General features: G+C 29.0%; 1 protein-coding gene and 8 non-coding genes across 9 annotated transcripts in view; 3 read left to right on the top strand and 6 right to left on the bottom strand.

The window, feature by feature from the left end:
* The first annotated feature begins 7889 nt into the window (after nucleotides 1-7889).
* Nucleotides 7890-18821, top strand: part of LOC113385656 (serine/threonine-protein kinase D1-like) — a 15418-nt gene continuing 4486 nt past the window's right edge. The window contains exons 1-14 of the mRNA XM_026623502.1: nucleotides 7890-8036; nucleotides 8464-8595; nucleotides 8670-8814; nucleotides 9305-9454; nucleotides 9555-9781; nucleotides 11043-11310; nucleotides 11931-12138; nucleotides 12262-12394; nucleotides 15215-15347; nucleotides 15613-15804; nucleotides 16038-16148; nucleotides 17507-17775; nucleotides 17917-18100; nucleotides 18472-18654. Coding sequence (XP_026479287.1) covers nucleotides 8470-8595; nucleotides 8670-8814; nucleotides 9305-9454; nucleotides 9555-9781; nucleotides 11043-11310; nucleotides 11931-12138; nucleotides 12262-12394; nucleotides 15215-15347; nucleotides 15613-15804; nucleotides 16038-16148; nucleotides 17507-17775; nucleotides 17917-18100; nucleotides 18472-18654 — 2329 coding nt within the window. The 5' untranslated portion in view covers nucleotides 7890-8036; nucleotides 8464-8469. The remainder of the gene's footprint in view (nucleotides 8037-8463; nucleotides 8596-8669; nucleotides 8815-9304; nucleotides 9455-9554; nucleotides 9782-11042; nucleotides 11311-11930; nucleotides 12139-12261; nucleotides 12395-15214; nucleotides 15348-15612; nucleotides 15805-16037; nucleotides 16149-17506; nucleotides 17776-17916; nucleotides 18101-18471; nucleotides 18655-18821) is intronic.
* Trnar-ccu lies at nucleotides 13128-13200 on the top strand. The gene has a single exon. It is a non-coding gene; the product is annotated as a tRNA-Arg (tRNA).
* Nucleotides 14044-14116, top strand: Trnar-ccu. Its single transcript has one exon. It is a non-coding gene; the product is annotated as a tRNA-Arg (tRNA).
* Nucleotides 14182-14254, bottom strand: Trnar-ccu. Its single transcript has one exon. It is a non-coding gene; the product is annotated as a tRNA-Arg (tRNA).
* On the bottom strand, nucleotides 14333-14405 carry Trnar-ccu. Its single transcript has one exon. It is a non-coding gene; the product is annotated as a tRNA-Arg (tRNA).
* Nucleotides 14484-14556, bottom strand: Trnar-ccu. The gene has a single exon. It is a non-coding gene; the product is annotated as a tRNA-Arg (tRNA).
* Nucleotides 14635-14707, bottom strand: Trnar-ccu. The gene has a single exon. It is a non-coding gene; the product is annotated as a tRNA-Arg (tRNA).
* Trnar-ccu lies at nucleotides 14786-14858 on the bottom strand. Its single transcript has one exon. It is a non-coding gene; the product is annotated as a tRNA-Arg (tRNA).
* Trnar-ccu lies at nucleotides 14937-15009 on the bottom strand. Its single transcript has one exon. It is a non-coding gene; the product is annotated as a tRNA-Arg (tRNA).

Genomic DNA, 18821 nt, shown 5'->3' with positions numbered 1-18821 from the left:
AATAACAATTTGAATTTATTAACATTACATTATATGTTAATCATGTAATTAGTAAAATTTATCCAGAATTACAATTATGCCAAAGTTGTTCCAAAGAAAAAACTTGAATCAGTAGATTTTGTTTAAATGTCTGATTCAAAATTGTTTGTTTAGTAAATACTGTTATATTTGGATAAAATTTGGAGAATAAGATTGGGGATGAATAAGTTACAATATGTTACCATTTGCGGTTCTTTGGTCTGAAGAATGCCGGATTCTTTTCAATAATTGCAAGGTTTATTGTAATGATTTTAGATTTTATATATGTAATTTTGCACTTACTTTTATAAGTTATTTTAATCCATCAAATCCATTTTTAGTTGTTAATGTGGAATTTAACAATGTTTTATTTTACCATTTTAGAGCAAGATTTTGAAGCAAATTTATTTATCAAATGATTAAATTTAGGAAATAAGTTATAAACGTTGCTTCTAAATTTTGCAATGAAGTTTTTGTTTGTTTAATTATAACACTATATAAGCTCTAATATTATTATTAAAAATCCACACTACTAGTTAGAAGTGATTAACATTTAAACAATATATTTCAGCACACAGGTAAAGAGTTTTGCATGGTAAATTAATGCCGCATAAATTATCTTGAAATTCAAATGATGTGATAATAGTGTTTCGTTTTGAAATGTCAGCTTCCCGTACAACAGCAATTACTTGGAACCAATTTACACCTATCACGTGCTCCCGTCCACACAATATGCGGACGCTCCAGTCTATTTGTTTATGAATAAACTAAATTCACAAGGAACAACTTTTAATTTTTTACTCATATTTATATTCCATATATCATTTACTAGTGAACCTAACGATTCGCGAATTGTGACTGAGTTTTGTGCCGAAAAATGTGATCTCGAAACTGGTTGCCTCTTCAGTTTGAATAATTGTTGTAATTACTTACTAATATAATGTACACTTTATGCATTTAACATGAGTTTGTCTTCGGAACTGTGTTGGTATAAATATCTATTTGTGTGGGTGTTAGCCAGGAAAACGTTTTAAAACTTTCAGTTAGACACGTCAAATAGAGCAGTAAAGAAATCAACAAATTATTGCCAATTATTGATATAGTACAGCTCCAGCGATTGTGACGGACGAGAGGTAATTTTAGTATTGTTTTGTTCTATAAACTTTAAAGATTTATGGAAAATTGAAATTACTTTATTTTATTTATAAAGATGCTGCTTTTTAACATTTAAATTATTTTAAGGTATGAATTTTTGTTTATATTTCTTGATAATACATAAATGAATTTAAGGAACAAAAATTCAAACCATATAGATTTAGATTAGATAGATAATTTGAAACAATTACCATTACCACATATCAACTTTAAATTGAAATTGTTCGCCTTTCTAACATATAGTTTTCAATTTCAATATGTTAATAATATAAATTGTAATAAAAAGAACTGGTAAGGAGATATAATTTAAAAAATAGTTAATAAGTTGGTAACATTTGAATCATTTTACGGAATGAATTAGGATTGTATTTCTTGATAATATATAAATAAATTCAAGAATAAAAAATTCAAAACATATATAATGCCATTTGAAACAATTACCATTACCACTTACCAACTTAAAATGAAAATTGTTCGCCATTCTAACGTATGGCTTTAATTTCAATAATTTAAAAATAAACTTTAATGAAAAGAACTGGTAAGAAGATATAATTTAAAAAATAGGTAAAAAGTTGGTAGGTTAGGGCGGGCACTAAGTTTAATTTGACTTTCAGTAGTTATACTGTCTAAAACAACAAATGACACGTACTAAATAAACAGCTATCAATATCAAACTATGTTCAGCAAAAACCCCAGCTAATTTGCCATTGTAAAAATATCTTGTGTTATCTTTTTTTTATTTTTTCATCTGTTCCGTATTACCAAAAGAAAATACTTTTGTTATGAAATAGCCATTTGTTTCCTGATAACTACGCCGTAAGAATTAAAATAGTGGCTGGTTATACATTTTTTTCCTTTTATGTACTTTAAAATAGCTATCGTTAAGAGATTTTATGCTTTGCTGGTTTTTGAGATGATTGTGGTGGACCTTCTTAACCTCGGACCTTTAAACCCCTCGCTCTTCCCTTTATGTATGTCAAAATAAAGCAGCAAAATTATTTAAAACTACCGAAAGTCTGCTGACTTATCTAAATTGAAACTAGTTTTATTTAAGACAGATTAGAAATAAAGTTTAAATAGTTAAAAGTTAAAACATATATTCAGCATAGTTGTTAATTTGTGATTCATTTTGATTCCATCAATATTAATTTAAATTCAAAATTACAAACACATCAACCAAATGTGTGAAGTATGATATTTCCACAATTTTTTATGAGACGGTCTTTAATTTTAAGTTAATATAATTAAATTGAAACAGCGATTTTAGAGCAAACCAATTGTATCTTGACAATTAGGGCAAATAGAATACATATTTGCTTCATATAAAATAGTGTGCCTATACATTTTGTTTGAAACATACTAGGTAAATAAGTTTCCTTCGATAGTACTATATTTAAAAAATAAATTGTTGCTTCTATATTTTAAATTCAATATGCAAATATTATTATGTAGTTATATTATATAAAATATTATGTGTAAAATGGTTACTACAATGAAATTTCCCTCCTTTGAATATAATTTCAATTTTATAAATAATTCAGAAGAAAGTTATTCATTTTACTTATTTATTAGTAAATTATTTACTTCTCCTTAAGGCAATTTTCATTTTTTTTTTTTGTTAACGCGAAGAAACGACTCGGCCGATCTTACAACTAATCAACGCGGGTTATTATCGATTTTTATCAAATTTAAAATTCTGAAATCGTAGAAGCCCTTTTTGGAGAAAACTTTATACACACTCATATTTTTTTTCAAATTAGGTCTCAAGCAATTCAGAATGATTTAAAAGCAGACTAAGTCGAACAAAAACAATATCAGCAAAACAGATTTTCTAGCAAAAACTTAAACTTGCCTTGCCCATCGGTTTAATCAAAAATCAAGATGAAGATATTTTAATATATATATTATAAACATTTATATATATATATATGTATATTGATAATATACATTTCATTAGATAACATTATTCATCAAATAATATAATTGAATTAAGTGATCGATCCAATGCAATTATATAATCGTAAACAATAGATTTTTTTATATTTATAAATATAATTGGCAATATAATTTACATAATAGAACACCAATTATTTAATAAATAACAGTGACATATATGGTATTCCCGAAGGAGAAGTTTTGTGTTTTCCCGAGAAAATCAGACGTCGCAATTTATGATATCTCGCCGTTTCAAGTCATTTGAAATTGTTTTAGGCCAAAATTGAAAAAAGTATAATTGACGCTTTGACGAAAATTACTGAACCGATTTCAAAAATTTAAAACCCATTCCATGGAATTCTATAAGAACGCGTGTTGATTAGTTTTGTGAAACGATCGGCCGAATCGTTTTTTGGAACTGGCTGTAACCTACAAACAATTTTACCCATGTTTTTGGAAAAAATCCTAAACCCATTTTGATAATCGGTTATTGAAAGGGTAAATAATGAGCTTAGTTAAACTTTCAGAATTCTATCAACACAATTTTAAAAGTTACTAAATCAATTGTTATTGATTATGTCGATTATTTGTAAGTCACTTACACCTAGTTAACAAAATTTAACAACCGTTCAAAAGACAGTTGGGGATCGTATAATTAGTTTTTGGTAAAGATCGGCCGGGCCGTTTTTCGGTAATTAATTTTTTAGGAAAAATTACTATTTTGATGAATATTTTTACAGTTATAAGGTTTATCGTCTTAATGAACTTTTTTAAGTAGCATTTTGTCATATGACAAATGCTCGGCATAGATTCTGATTAGAATCGCCTATAGATTTCGAATTGGAATTTGATTGGACTTTTTATTATTCTACCGCTTATCGTAGGCCTATAATATTCTAGTGTTTTATTCAGTTTATGAAATCCTTCGTTATACAAAGTTTCATCAAAATTGTGCCTTAAGGCTTATTGCTCGAACGTCCCGTACCGAAAATTATTATTTTTTTTAATTTAAATTTTTAAGAATTTTGAAATGTTTGAAGAAATTTGACTTTTGAAAATTTAGACTTTTTTCGTATGGTTTAATTTTTTGAAAATTTAAATTTCTTTCCATGCAATCGCGCAGTGTAGCTGTTTTAGAGACAAAATATCGAAGCGCGTTAGCGTCGCGTCGCAATTTAGCGGATACATTAGTACGAAACGAGTAAACATATAAACAAAATTTGTATCTCATTATCAAAATCTCTATGATATTATCTGATAACTTGTTGTGCATATGTCTAATGATCATTTTTGACCGCTAAATGGTATTTTTTAAAACTGATCCGGCCTTTTTATAAATGTAATCAGTTCTTTGTTTCATCAATACAAGTCTATGTTTTTTTAATTTAACTTGGTTGATGCGTGTTCCCGAAATCGTCGACGAAATTTTTTATCCGCACTTACACACACTTACATTAATTATTCCTAAGGCAGTCTGAAAATGTTCAGAAATTTTGAAACGTAAAGTTATAAAAAAAAATCACGATTTCTTTGCGATTACTATAAAAACTTACCCTACCAAAAGTTAGAAATAGTAAATCAATTATTATTGCTTATGTAGATTATTTACACATATCAAGAAGTTTTTGCTACTTGTCTTAAGGAAAAATGTCACCTACATCTGGTTATATTTAATATTTTAATATAGAGTATTAATGTAAATTAACGTGCCTAAAAATATATTTTACATATAAAAAACGTGTAAATAAATTATTGTTTAATTTATTTTAAAACAAAATCTATAGCATATATATTTCAAATGTATTTATAAGCAATTATATTATTTATTAACTTCCTGTAGGGTAAGTTATAGTAACCGCAAAAAATCGAAAATGAAAGTTTTTATATATCTTTACGTTTCAAAAGTTTCTGAACATTTCGCATACCTTGTAAACAATGAATGTATGTGTGTGTGTGCGTGTGTATGCGGATACAAATTTTTGTCGACCATTTTGGGAACACCGATTAACCGATGAATGATTTAAAAAACATTTCATTTCTACTGATAAGAAGACGTGCTGATTAGTTTTTGGCAAAGGCAGGTCTAGCTGTTCCAAAGATACGGGGCAAAAAGTGCCGAAAACGGTAACTCAGTTTTTAAGAGAACGGAGCGTCCGATTTGAATAGTTCAAAAAACATTTCACTTGTAATGACAAGATGAAGAACTGATTAAATTTTTGAGGAGGCAGGTCTAGCGGTTTCGGAGATCTAGTAAAAATAGTAAAAAAAGCCATTTGGCGGTCAAAAAATATCATTAGACATATGCACATCAAATTATCAGATATTTTATGGAGATTTTAATAATATGTATCAATTTTGTTTACACTTCTATGGTTTCCGTAACATCGTTTGTCCGTTAGGCGCTTCAATATTTCGTCTTTATGCAGCTAAAGCAGTACGATTGCTTTGAAAAAATGTTCAAAATTTCCAAAATATTTAAAGAACTAGTTGGTTTGGTATTTAGCCTTGAGGCAAGTTACATGAACTTCCCGATATGTGTAAATAATCGACTTAATCAAAAAAATGTGTAAATAATATACTTCATCAATCCTACTTTAAAAAAACGATAATAATTTTAGCAAACTTTGACGAATTTGTAAAATTAAACTACTTGTCGTTAGGCCGTAATATTACAGTAAGTTCTATAAGTCCATGATGTATATCGCCAAAAAAGTTCCATGAAAATCGGCTTAAATTTTTTGAAGTAAAACTTCTTTAGGCGCGATATGGGTGTAAAAATTTTTAGGCGCGACACGGGTGTAAATCCGTACAAATGCAACGAAAATGCCAACGTGTAGTTGAACACTACGACGCCGTAAGCGCTGATGTCGCGAGTATCCACTCCCGTCATGTCATGCGTAAGTCGAGCGCTAAACCCTATATGAACTTGCATTAATTGAATCACGTTTTTTTATTGCTGTATTATGTCCTCATGGAATAAGACTTTTCTTAGAGAATAAATGTGCCATGGAATATAATAAATTTATATTGAATCTCGTTGAAGACAAAATAATATCTACTGCCACGGATATTTATGTAGGTTGCCATGCGACAGATCAACAATCATACATTCGTCAGCAGTTTCAAAAAAATCGGTTATTGATACCGGGGCTTTGCCGTATGAAATAATTTTAGTTCTGAATAAATTTTACATAATAACAACTAATATTGATGTAAGTGATGGCTTAGCTAATGGTTGTGTGGGAAAATTAGTGTACATAGAACGTGGCGATGATGATGAACTTCTACGTTTATGGTTTGAATTTCCCGGTAAGATAGGTAACAAAATTAGGAAGAAAGCTTCACATCATATTCAAACTCTTGATATCAGTAGGACAGCTGTGCCGATGCTCAGGAGATCTTATTATTATTGATGTTATATGATTATTAAAAGATGATTTTTAAAATTCAAATATGATGTTTTTTTTATTTTTATCTTAATTGCCTACTCATACAATATTAAAAGTTTTACTTCAATCGCGTGTGATCCTTACGCGCACTCTTTTTTTTCAACAATTAATTACAAGAAAACGGCTTGGTAGATTTTCACCTAAAATTAATCAGTACCATTCCCAACTAATATCTTTCGAACAGTTTTTGATTTTTTAAAATCGGTTCGGTAGGATGAGCTTAAATGTGGACGAAAAGTTTAACACTTTTTTTTCGAATTACAAAGAAACGGCTTGTCAGATCGTTGCACAAAACTGACAAACGATAGTCCTCACCGAAATACATCAAATGGCTTTTAAATTTCTAAAATCGGTTCAGGCGTTTTTGTCGATCAAAAGTCTAATTTTGACAAATGCCAAAAAGACCATACTGATTTTTGCAAACTTTGACGAATTTTTAAAGCTGAACCAGTTGTCGTAGGGCCGTAATATTTTAGTATGATCTAGAAGACTATGGTATCTATCGTCAAAAAAATAATCATAAAAATCGTCGAAAATTTTTTTTAAAAAACTTTATTACAAGAAAACGGCCCGGCCGATCTCTACCAAAAACTAATCAGCACGATTTCCAACCAATATCTTTCGAACGGTTTTTGAATTTTCAAAATCGATTCAGAATTGCGGGCTAAAACGTAGACGAAAATTTTTTCACTTTTCTGCCATTTATAAAGAAACGGCTTGGCCGATCGTCGCACAAAACTGACAAACAGTAGTTCTCGTCGAGATACATCGAATGGCTTTTAAATTTTTGAAATCGGTCCAGCCGTTTTCGAGAAAACGTCGATTTACGGCAAAAAATCTGTTCGCATACACACACACACACACACACACATACTTTTTCCAAATTTGGTCTCATTCGATTCAGAATGGCTTTTTCAGTTTCAACGTCGAGAAAACATAAAATTAGCGAATCGGATTTTTTGATGAAAACATAAACTTCTCCTTCGGGAAGTTAAAAAGCATTTTTTTCAAAAATGTCAATTTTTTTTCTCAAAAACTTAAAATTTCCCCAAAATCTATAATTTTTCCAAAGTTTAAAAAAAATTAATCTTATTTTAAAAAAAATATTTTTGGTACGTGAGGTTCCAGCAATTTGTCTTAAGGCACGATGCCATAGGTACACCACTAGTTTATTTATATTATATTAAAAAATAATTTCAAATATCTCTCGGATAAAACGTCAACCGAAAGATAGTCACGCCCCTCGAATCCCATTACTCGTCAGTGGCAACACTGCACGAAATCTGACAGTTTACGATCAGTCTTCCTAACATTTGCGGTGCAATAAAAGCAAAAGCAAACTTTTTATCGTTTTATATTATATAAAGATTACATTATGTTTACAATTTGTAAACAACATTGTGAAATTCATCAGTGAATCTTATGGAAGTTCTTTGGGAGAGAATTTTTCTACCGTATTAGTTTTTTCACGTATTACAGGTGTGTTGTACAGAATAACTGTATATCATAATAAACGTCATCGAATTATTTATTACATTTAAAACGTTAATGAAAATTAGAAAGTTTAAGAATATTTCACTGCTAACTTGATTTATAAATGTTTACTTAACTGATATATTATTGAAACTTCGATTATGTAGCAATTCATAAAATATTCATGATACAGAGAAAAATTTGTATTGCACATTCTTATTTGTAAAAGTCAATGTAAGTACTAATTTTTCATAAATATAGCTTAAAAGTAATCTTTAGCGATTTTACAGTTACAATAGTAAACAGATTATATAGTTGTTTCATTAGTGCTATTACGAATTCACATCTTGATCTATTATTATTATTAGTATTTCTATATTTTTTTGCAAGAATTTCTTGTTAGATTCTTACAATAATCCAATGTTCTTCTTAGATTAATATGGATTGCCAAGATGTCACCTTTATGTTCCAATTTGGTCTAATAAGAGATACTGTGACAGTGCCTGTAAAATTACTGACCTTAAAAACACTAAAAGAGTTTGCATGTGATTTCATAGCTTCAAAGGTAAATATAATATTTTAATTAATGCTACAAATAAATCTATAAACATTTCTAACTTCTCATCGTGTTTATTTTAGTTACCCGATAATGGTATAAATCGATTAGGTGATCGATTATTACTCTTCAGACATGAATATAGTAGTCCAAATTGCTTGAAATTAATAAACTCAGCAACAGATATCACAGATGAAGCACTTGTCGAAATAGTTCTGAGTGCAAATCGTAAGTATATTTATATACTTGATAATGATGTATATATTTAGTCATCTGCTCTAAAATAGATTATTGTGGACAAAAATATTTCAATAATTGAATAAATATTTTCAAAAATAGAATATTCAAAGATAGTAAGATGCGTAGACTATCAAAAACTTCATTTTTTGTAATTAAACTAAATATTGATGATTTCTATAAATTGTATTTTGTTTCTTATATTTAATTTTTCAGAAAAAAGTTGATTCTAACCTTCTATTAATATTAATTCTATTACCTTGATAATTTGATTATTAATTTTTACATTGATTATTTACTTAATGACTAATAACATATTAATATTAAAACTAAGAAACTTGAAGAATTATTAACTTGATCTGCAATAAATACTGCATAAATATATAATTATTAATAATTTTTTCACAATGTTACATTAATAGTATAATTAATACAAGATATGTGTAAATTCATGATTATTATAATTTTTTTTCTATTTTAGCACAATTTATAAATAGTCGAAATGAATCACAGAGCAACCCTGTTCAAAAACCTCATCACTTGGTCGTAAACTCTTATAGATCACCTGCTTTCTGTGATTTTTGCGGGGAGATGTTATTTGGTTTAGTGCGACAAGGCCTTAAATGTGAAGGTATTAAAATTTGATATAATTCTATTTAATTTGTACATGTAACTTATATTTAAAATGTGATAGCATCAATGGTATTATAATATTTTGATTTTGTATTTAGGTTGCAATTTGAACTATCATAAACGTTGTGCGGTAAAAGTTCCCAACAATTGCACTGCCACTATCAATCAACACCCACAACAGCAACGTCGCAACAGTCAAACCCCCTTCTGCACGTCTGGTTCACAAGGCGGCAGCAGTGGTTCCCTCAATAGCACCACTGACGATCAATGCCAACTCACCAGTGCCACCAATGACCAGAATATTGGATCTGGTGCCAACCATTTGGTGAGGAAAATGCAACAATTGATGAATGATATTATTAATTGAAAAATAGATATAGATGAAGCACACATCCAATACTTTAATTCTGAAATCTTTTATAGAATTTTGATCACTTTTTAAATAATGATTTGATATCAGAGGATATTTAACAAAATTTATATTATATGACAATAATTGTGAGTGTTCGACATGAAACTGTGATCTATTGAAAATAGGTTTAGAAAATAGAATAAAACATATCCGTCCATTTTTTAGAAATATTAAACCAATATTAGTTAAGGCTAATAGTTTTATTATAATATATACTGGTGATAGGTAGAAGGGAATAATGATGATTATTTTAAATATGAATAAAAATACTTCCTTGTTTATTAATACTTGGTTGTGGATAATTTTAGTATAGATAATGATAAGGTAAATTTTTTATATATAGATTTTAATCGAATAATACTCTTGACATGGGCTTTTAAACAAGAAACATACTCATCATAATTTGTTATAAAGGTTTATTAATATTATTTTGATAATTATTTTCTTGAAAAGGTCTACGTACTTAATTATTATTTATTAGTGTTTACGATACTTAAGTTTTACTATATGATTTTATTATTTTGTTTTAATTTATCATTATTTATTTAAAATTATATTAATTTTATTATTATTGTTGTATTTTTATATAGTACTGAATAAATATATGTATTATTTAGCTTCATATGCTTTTTATTGTAGAAAGACAATATTGGCTTTCTACTATAATATATAAAATTGCATTTATGGTATATTAAAGCCTAATAATAAATAAAATATTATTATTTTTCATTTATTACATTATAGCCTTATACAATAATTCCAATTTGTATGAAAAATCAGTACTATAAAAAATAAAACAAATTGATTCAAAGAAAATATTTGCACATTCTAAACATTTCTTTTAATTTTTACGGCGCTACATTGAAACAGTTCTAATTTAAGCAGATTACTTATCATTTTTATACTTTCGTAACCATAAAAATATTTTGTATCAATTCCATTTCTACTTTTAAACTTCGCAATACCGATTTTGATACTTAATAACCTAACTCGTTATATATTTTTGTTGTAATTTAGTATTATATATTAATGCTTTATAGGGCTGCTTGTTTATTTATTTGATTAAAGGTGATCTTATACATTCATGCATTTAAAAAAATATTGAAATTTGATAAAAAATTGTTTTTTGTATGATCTATACTATTTTTTATATTTTATATAATTTATATTTTAGGCGGGGTCTTTTGTAGTCCCAAGATCAACTAATTGTCAGAACAATGTTGTGGCAACAGTCCAGACTGGTAGTTATAGCAGGATTGGTATACCACATACTTTTGTTCTGCACACATACACCAGGCCTACGCAGTGCCAACAATGTAGAAAACTTCTACATGGTCTGTTCAAACAAGGTGTCCAGTGTCGAGATTGTCATTTCAATGCGCACAAGAAGTGCGTCAGCAAGGTAGCCAAGGATTGTGCTGGAGAAAATCCTATTTTGCCAGGTTAGTAAATTCTACTAGTTTTGATTAAATTCAAGTTATCTAGTGTATACTGAAAGTGTCAACTGATGAAACTAGCGGTTTGTGAGATGGTTTAAGGCAAAATGATGGATTTTTCTGTTTATAAACAATTTAAAGATATATGTTTTTGTTTTTTGTAGTAATTGAATTTGTTACATCTAATTGTCATCAAATAAGGGAAATTGCTTGTGTAATGAAAATACAATAAAAAAAAGTATATTCACTTACATACTGAGAGATTATGATACGTAAAAGGTACTTAAAATTAATGCTACGATGAAAACAATGATAATAATATTAATGAAAGGAATATTTACAGAGAAAATACTGAAAATTATTGATCATAAGAGCATTAGCACTTCCTACTCCTGAACATTTAATTTAATCAATCACTTTAGTACAATATCTCACAAAATTTGTATAGGTACTTTAAACTTTATTATCAATGTTATTGCAATCATCTTTCCCAAACATCTGCTTAAATAGCATTTTGCATTAAAGCTATAAACATAATATATATTATTAAATTACTTTATAATTTAGAAATTGTAATTCATAATTTTATTTTACATTTGTATAAAATCTATTTCTTAATTCATCAGATCTTACCGAAAACTTAGATAGCAGCAATGCCAGTAGCGATAGAGATTCATTAATCAGGGATGATTTTGATGAAAAAGATGGGCCAGCTATAGGAACACTTGTTAATTTTATGGATGAAGCAGATGTTCCTCAATATCTGGGTAATAACACTGACAGGATACCGGATTATGATAGTGGACCTGATAAGACTCCTTCTATTCCTTCAAGGTATTAAAGATAGATTAAAAAAATATTACTAACATTTCAAACTGTGTTGATAAGTTTATACTGTAGAAAAACTTTGAAACGACAATTAATTCGCTGTTTTTATTATTTTTGTTTAAATTTAAGCCTTTCTTCGGTGCCCAGCAGTGCAAACATCCCTCTGATGCGCGTAGTTCAATCAGTAAAACACACGAAACGGCGCGATGGTAGGGCCATCAAAGAAGGCTGGCTGGTTCATTTCACAAATAAGGATAAAACGGTGAGCAAAACTTTTAAATTGATAAATATCACTATCAAAATGTTTTTTTTTAAATATATTGGACAACCAAAAAGATGAAAGTATTAAGACCTATTTAAAAAACTGCAAATCTTTTAATAAAAATAATGATAAATAAATAATGATTATATATGGTTGCATATGCAACCATATAATCATCTTGAATTTTTGTAATCAGACCACTAAGCATTTAATTTTTTTATTGTTTTTAATATATTATTTAATATATATAATAATTATTAATCGAATGCTTATTCATAAAGTTATTTATGATAGTGACTTGTTTTCGATATGTTCCACATTAATGAAGCTTTTTTAGTATAGACCTTACATTGAATTAGAAGATCTATGTTTTCTTAGTCTTATTCAGGACCATTTAATAATTATAACCGTTTGCCTAAACTATTTTCAAACACACAACTGAAAAATAATTATTTAGTCTAGTCCTGCACAATCACATCAGTTATTAAATTACTTTTAGTTCTTACATCCAGTTATTGATTACATTTTTGGAAAATATTCAAAGCAAAGTTTTATTTCACAATGAAACTGAACCAAATCATTTGCAAAAAAAAGTGAAAATTATAATATTGAAAATTAATGCGTTAATCTTTACTAAAATACTGGATTTTATTATTAAGCACGTTAGAGTTTATTGAACGCGTGTTTAGGTTTTTTTCCCCATACATGTTGCTAAAACGTTTTTCACGTCAAGGCCCCTGTGGCCTAATGGATAAGGCATCGGCCTCCTAAGCCGGGGACTGTGGGTTCGAGTCCCACCAGGGGTACTAAATTTTTTTTTCTTTAGTACAAAATAAGTTATTTATTTATTTATTCAACGCCCAAGACAATAATAAAATATAATTACATTTTAAAGTGTACAAATTATAAACTAAAAATAATATGAGAAAAATTGAGTATTAAGAGTTCATAGATAGACTTGTATATGTATATGCGTAACGCTTATTGTTAATATATATTATTAATATTAATAAACCAGTTATAAGCTAACAATTCTAGTTTATTAGGGTTACTAATTTTTTTTTAGTACAAAATAAGTTATATATTATTAATATTAATAAACCAGTTATAAGCAAACAATTCTAGTTTATTCAATTACAAACAACACAATACTAATTTATTGAATACATTTTGTTCCTTAACAACTAAATGCAATTTAAAACTCATTTGTTTTATTTTGTTGTATTGCGTTTTATATACAATTCTTATTATTGAATTTAAAATAATTTAAATAGTGAATACTTTTATATTTAAAACTTATTAAGATTTGTGCTATTTTATGTAATTTAAGATTTTTTTTTTTGTTAAATTGGACATGAATACTGTATTTTAAATAAATTTTAAAATATTTATTAATAGTCATTTTAATATTAAATATTGAACTTGAACATTTAATTGAGCTAGGTTTTGCTCGTAAAATGTTATATTCATGTACAAATTATTGAAAATTGTACTTTTTTATAGAAAGTTTAAATTTTTAAGCCATTCATATTAAATTTATCTGTTTGATAAGTGATTTGAATGATTTGATTTTTAAATGTTTATTAGATTTATAGAGGCGGAACATTTCTTAACTTTTCAACAAGTCTGAATAAGGTCTGTCGCATGCAGCCCCTGTGGCCTAATGGATAAGGCATCGGCCTCCTAAGCCGGGGATTGTGGGTTCGAGTCCCACCAGGGGTACATTTAATTTTTTGCAGGATTTTATATTTAAATAATTTTGATACAACCGTGTAAAAAAGGAACAGTACCCCTGGTGGGACTCGAACCCACAATCCCCGGCTTAGGAGTCCGATGCCTTATCCATTAGGCCACAGGGGCTGCATGCTGTTCACCTTGATAGCATAGCTAGGTTATATCAAAGGCATTTAAATATAGAACTGTGTAAAAAAGGAACAGTACCCCTGGTGGGACTCGAACCCACAATCCCCGGCTTAGGAGGCCGATGCCTTATCCATTAGGCCACAGGGGCTGCCTGCTGTTCACCTTGATAGCAAGGGTAGGTTGTATTGAAGGCATTTAAATATAGAACTGTGTAAAAAAGGAACAGTACCCCTGGTGGGACTCGAACCCACAATCCCCGGCTTAGGAGGCCGATGCCTTATCCATTAGCCAACAGGGGCTGCATGCTGTTCACCTTGATAGCATAGCTAGGTTGTATCAAAGGCATTTAAATATAGAACTGTGTAAAAAAGGAACAGTACCCCTGGTGGGACTCGAACCCACAATCCCCGGCTTAGGAGGCCGATGCCTTATCCATTAGGCCACAGGGGCTGCATGCTGTTCACCTTGATAGCAAGGGTAGGTTGTATCAAAGGCATTTAAATATAGAACTGTGTAAAAAAGGAACAGTACCCCTGGTGGGACTCGAACCCACAATCCCCGGCTTAGGAGGCCGATGCCTTATCCATTAGGCCACAGGGGCTGCATGCTGTTCACCTTGATAGCAAGGGTAGGTTGTATCAAAGGCATTTAAATATAGAACTGTGTAAAAAAGGAACAGTACCCCTGGTGGGACTCGAACCCACAATCCCCGGCTTAGGAGGCCGATGCCTTATCCATTAGGCCACAGGGGCTACAGCAAATCTACGTTTTTCTAAGTGTTTTGCAATACCGAAACTCTTCTTAAACCATAACGTTTGAGTCACTGATTAAAGAGATAAATTGCTATGTTAGATATCCTTAGCAAGCTAGATGGTAAAATATTTACATGGCACTAATATAAAGTTGCAATCAATGTAAGTGTAGAATATAATTAGCATTTATTTTTTTTATTTACAGATAAGGCGACATTATTGGCGACTGGATCCAAAATCTATAACATTATTTGTATCCGACCAAGGTTCAAAATACTACAAAGAAATTGCTTTAAACGAAATCATCGCCATTAATCAAGCTAGGAATTTGAAAGGAGGTAAATAATTAGCGATATTCAAATATTCACACAAACTCTTTTAATTTTGCATATATATTTACAAATCTGCTTACTTTGAGGATGTTTTAAATTAATAATCATGGATGCGATCCTTACAATTATTTCCGGTTTCATTATTGATTTTATTAATATTATTTAAATCTTTGAATATATAAATTAACAATTTAGTACTATGTCAGTAGTACCTTCTCCATACAATTTTATTTGTTATCAAATGAGTTAACGTGGAAATTTCTTAATTTAGACTTGATGCATTGCTTCGAGTTGCGTACCGTAAATATAGATTACTTTGTTGGCCAAGACCCGATGTTCGACCTAAAAGACGGGCCGACTGAATTGACACTGCCACCTCCTGATAGCGGAATTGGTGCATATTTAGCCAAAAGCTGGGAGACAACTATTAGGCAAGCTCTAATGCCAGTCACTAACACTTCAAGTGAGTTTATAATGATTTTCTTAAAACTATATATTTTTTTATTATTCTCTTTTATACAATATATAAATATCTTATGTAACTTGTTAAGTAATTTGAAATTTTTTTTTTTCAAAAATTTAATACATAATTTATGTTAGAAAATTAAAAATATATAAAAAAACGTAGGGAAAGAAAAAAATAATTTACAAGAAACAGTTATAGTAGTTTTTTATTGCTACTTTTGATTATTCCAGAATCCGATGTAACTGGAGAACCAGAAGAAAGGATTACGGACATGAGTCAATTATATCAAATATTTCCTGATGATGTCTTGGGATCTGGACAATTTGGAATTGTTTATGGAGGTAATTGTTTATATTTGCTACATCTTAATACATATGCTATTGAATGTTCTCATTTATTAGAGAATTCTATAAAATATATAAAAATTAACATCTCATACTCATGTAGATGTGATTTCAAAGATATATAATTACTTTATATGGTGCACTTTAGGTAAATTTGCCAACTTGATTCGAACCCAGTATTATAAAATTTAGTACTTATTTAAATTTATTTCTTTATATAATCGAATCAGCAGATAAAATCTAGCTTAATATGCTGATATAGAAAATTCAATGACTTATTTTAATAAATTCTAGAATAATGAAATTAAAAAATGTTCTTTAACTTCCCCCAGGGTAAGTTATTGTAATGCGCCGAAAATCGAAATTGAAAATTTTTACATTTCTCGACGTTTTGAAGGTTTCTGAACATTTTGGCATACCTCAGAAAAAATGGTTGTGTGTGTGTATGTATGTATGGATACAAATTCCAGTCAGGTTTTTTGGCGCACGGATCAACCGATTTGAATGGTTCAAAAACATTCGATTCCTATTGATAGGGAGATGCCCTGATTAGTTTTTGGCAAAGGCAGGTCCAGCAGTTATGGAGATAAAGAGCAAAGAGTGCAGAAAATAGAAATCAAGTTCTTGAGAGAACGAAGCATCCGATTTGAATGATCTAAAAAACATTCAATTAGTAATGATTGGGAAAAGTGTTTACTAGTTTTTGGCAAAGGCAGGCCCAGCCATTTCGAAGATACGGAGCTAAATGTGTAAAAAATGGCAATTTTTGAGAGAACTAACCGTCCGATTTAAATGATTCATAAAACTTTCTTCTTGTCTTAACAAAATAATTGATTTTGGAAAAAAAATTGTTTCAACTTTTTTTTTTTAATGAAAAAAAAATTGTATATCGAAAATAATTCAGATTTTATTTTTAATTCTGACTATAGTTCTAATATACTTTAAACAAATAATTTCAACTTTGCAATTCAGTTTATATAATTCTTATAAATATTAGATAATGTTAGAATGTTAATAATAATCTATTTGAAAACATTCAGTATTCCTCGAACATTTCGTTACGGTACGGGAAGTTCCAGTAATTTGCCTTAAGGCACGATGCCATACACCCCACTAGTTTCAATTTTGAATTATATTTTTTATCAGCTTATTATGAATGTTTAAATCGTCAAGCTACAATAAGATTACACTAATATCATATCCCTAATAACAACTTTTTGTTTTAAGTTATATATTGTTATACATACATATGATTTTATTAAATCCAGATTTGTTCATTCATAACGTTCAAAAACCTAAGTGTTTTGTCACTAGTTGCAATAATGATTTGTAAAATAATGCTACTTTTGTATTAGGTCTTCACCGTCGTACACAACGTGCTGTTGCTATCAAAGTAATTGACAAACTGCGGTTTCCTACAAAACAAGAAGCCCAACTCAAAAATGAAGTAGCAATTTTACAGAACTTATCACATCAAGGTGTTGTTAATTTGGAAAGAATGTTTGAGACACCTGAAAGAATATTCGTCGTCATGGAGAAGCTGAAAGGAGATATGCTCGAGATGATATTATCACATGAAAAGGGAAGATTGAGTGAAAGGATCACTAAATTTCTTATAACACAGGTTTGGGATTAATTGCCACGTTAATTTAGTAATAATTTCACACAGATTTTTTATGATTGTATTTACTAATACGATATAACTGTTTTATTGATTTTTATTATGAAAATATTTAATAGTAATTCATTGTTATTTTTTTTTCAGATTTTAATAGCACTAAAGCATTTACACAGCAAAAACATTGTGCATTGCGATTTGAAACCAGAAAACGTACTCTTGTCATCGGATAGCGATTTTCCTCAAGTGAAGTTATGTGATTTTGGTTTTGCCAGAATTATTGGTGAAAAGTCATTCCGCAGATCAGTAGTTGGTACGCCAGCTTATTTAGGTAAGAAAATGTACAGAATCAAATTATTTTGTATCTTAACTAAATTTTAATTCCAACTATAAAAATAAACATTTTACTGATGAATTTGGTTTAATATGGATAACAAAATCGGAGCAAATTGTGTTTACAATAATAACTTCAGGGCTAAAGCCTGAATATTCTAAAATTGATCATAAGGAACAATTATAATGATAATATTTATTCTTATACTTTTATTAATGTCGATTCGCAGTAATTTTTTAAATATAGAAATTTCAATAAACAATTAAAGTGTATATCTAGAATAGTCTATTTTTTATGTTTTAGAAAATAGAATTGCATTGATATTACTATAAATTAATAACTTGACTTGCTTTCTTATTTCCAAAAAGCGCCTGAGGTTTTGAGAAACAAAGGGTATAACAGATCTCTTGATATGTGGAGCGTTGGTGTGATAATTTATGTGAGTTTAAGTGGTACTTTTCCTTTCAATGAAGATGAAGATATAAATGAACAAATACAAAATGCTGCCTTTATGTACCCACCTAATCCTTGGAAAGAAATTTCTTCAGAAGGTAAATTTAATCCTTGGAAGGATTTTTGGAAATAAAAATTTTTGTTATATGATATATTATTTATCATCTTAAGTAAGACTTTTTCATCTCATTTTAATTTGTTCACTGTTTGTTTTATCATTATTCATAAAACAGTCTAAATATTTGTATTTAAATTTGTTATTATT

The sequence above is a fragment of the Ctenocephalides felis genome, unplaced genomic scaffold (assembly GCF_003426905.1).
Source record: "Ctenocephalides felis isolate EL2017-DRISC unplaced genomic scaffold, ASM342690v1 CF-g0.4_SCAFFOLD_03571, whole genome shotgun sequence".
In the NCBI taxonomy this organism is placed as follows: domain Eukaryota; kingdom Metazoa; phylum Arthropoda; class Insecta; order Siphonaptera; family Pulicidae; genus Ctenocephalides; species Ctenocephalides felis.
This window is presented reverse-complemented; position numbering and strand designations above follow the sequence as displayed.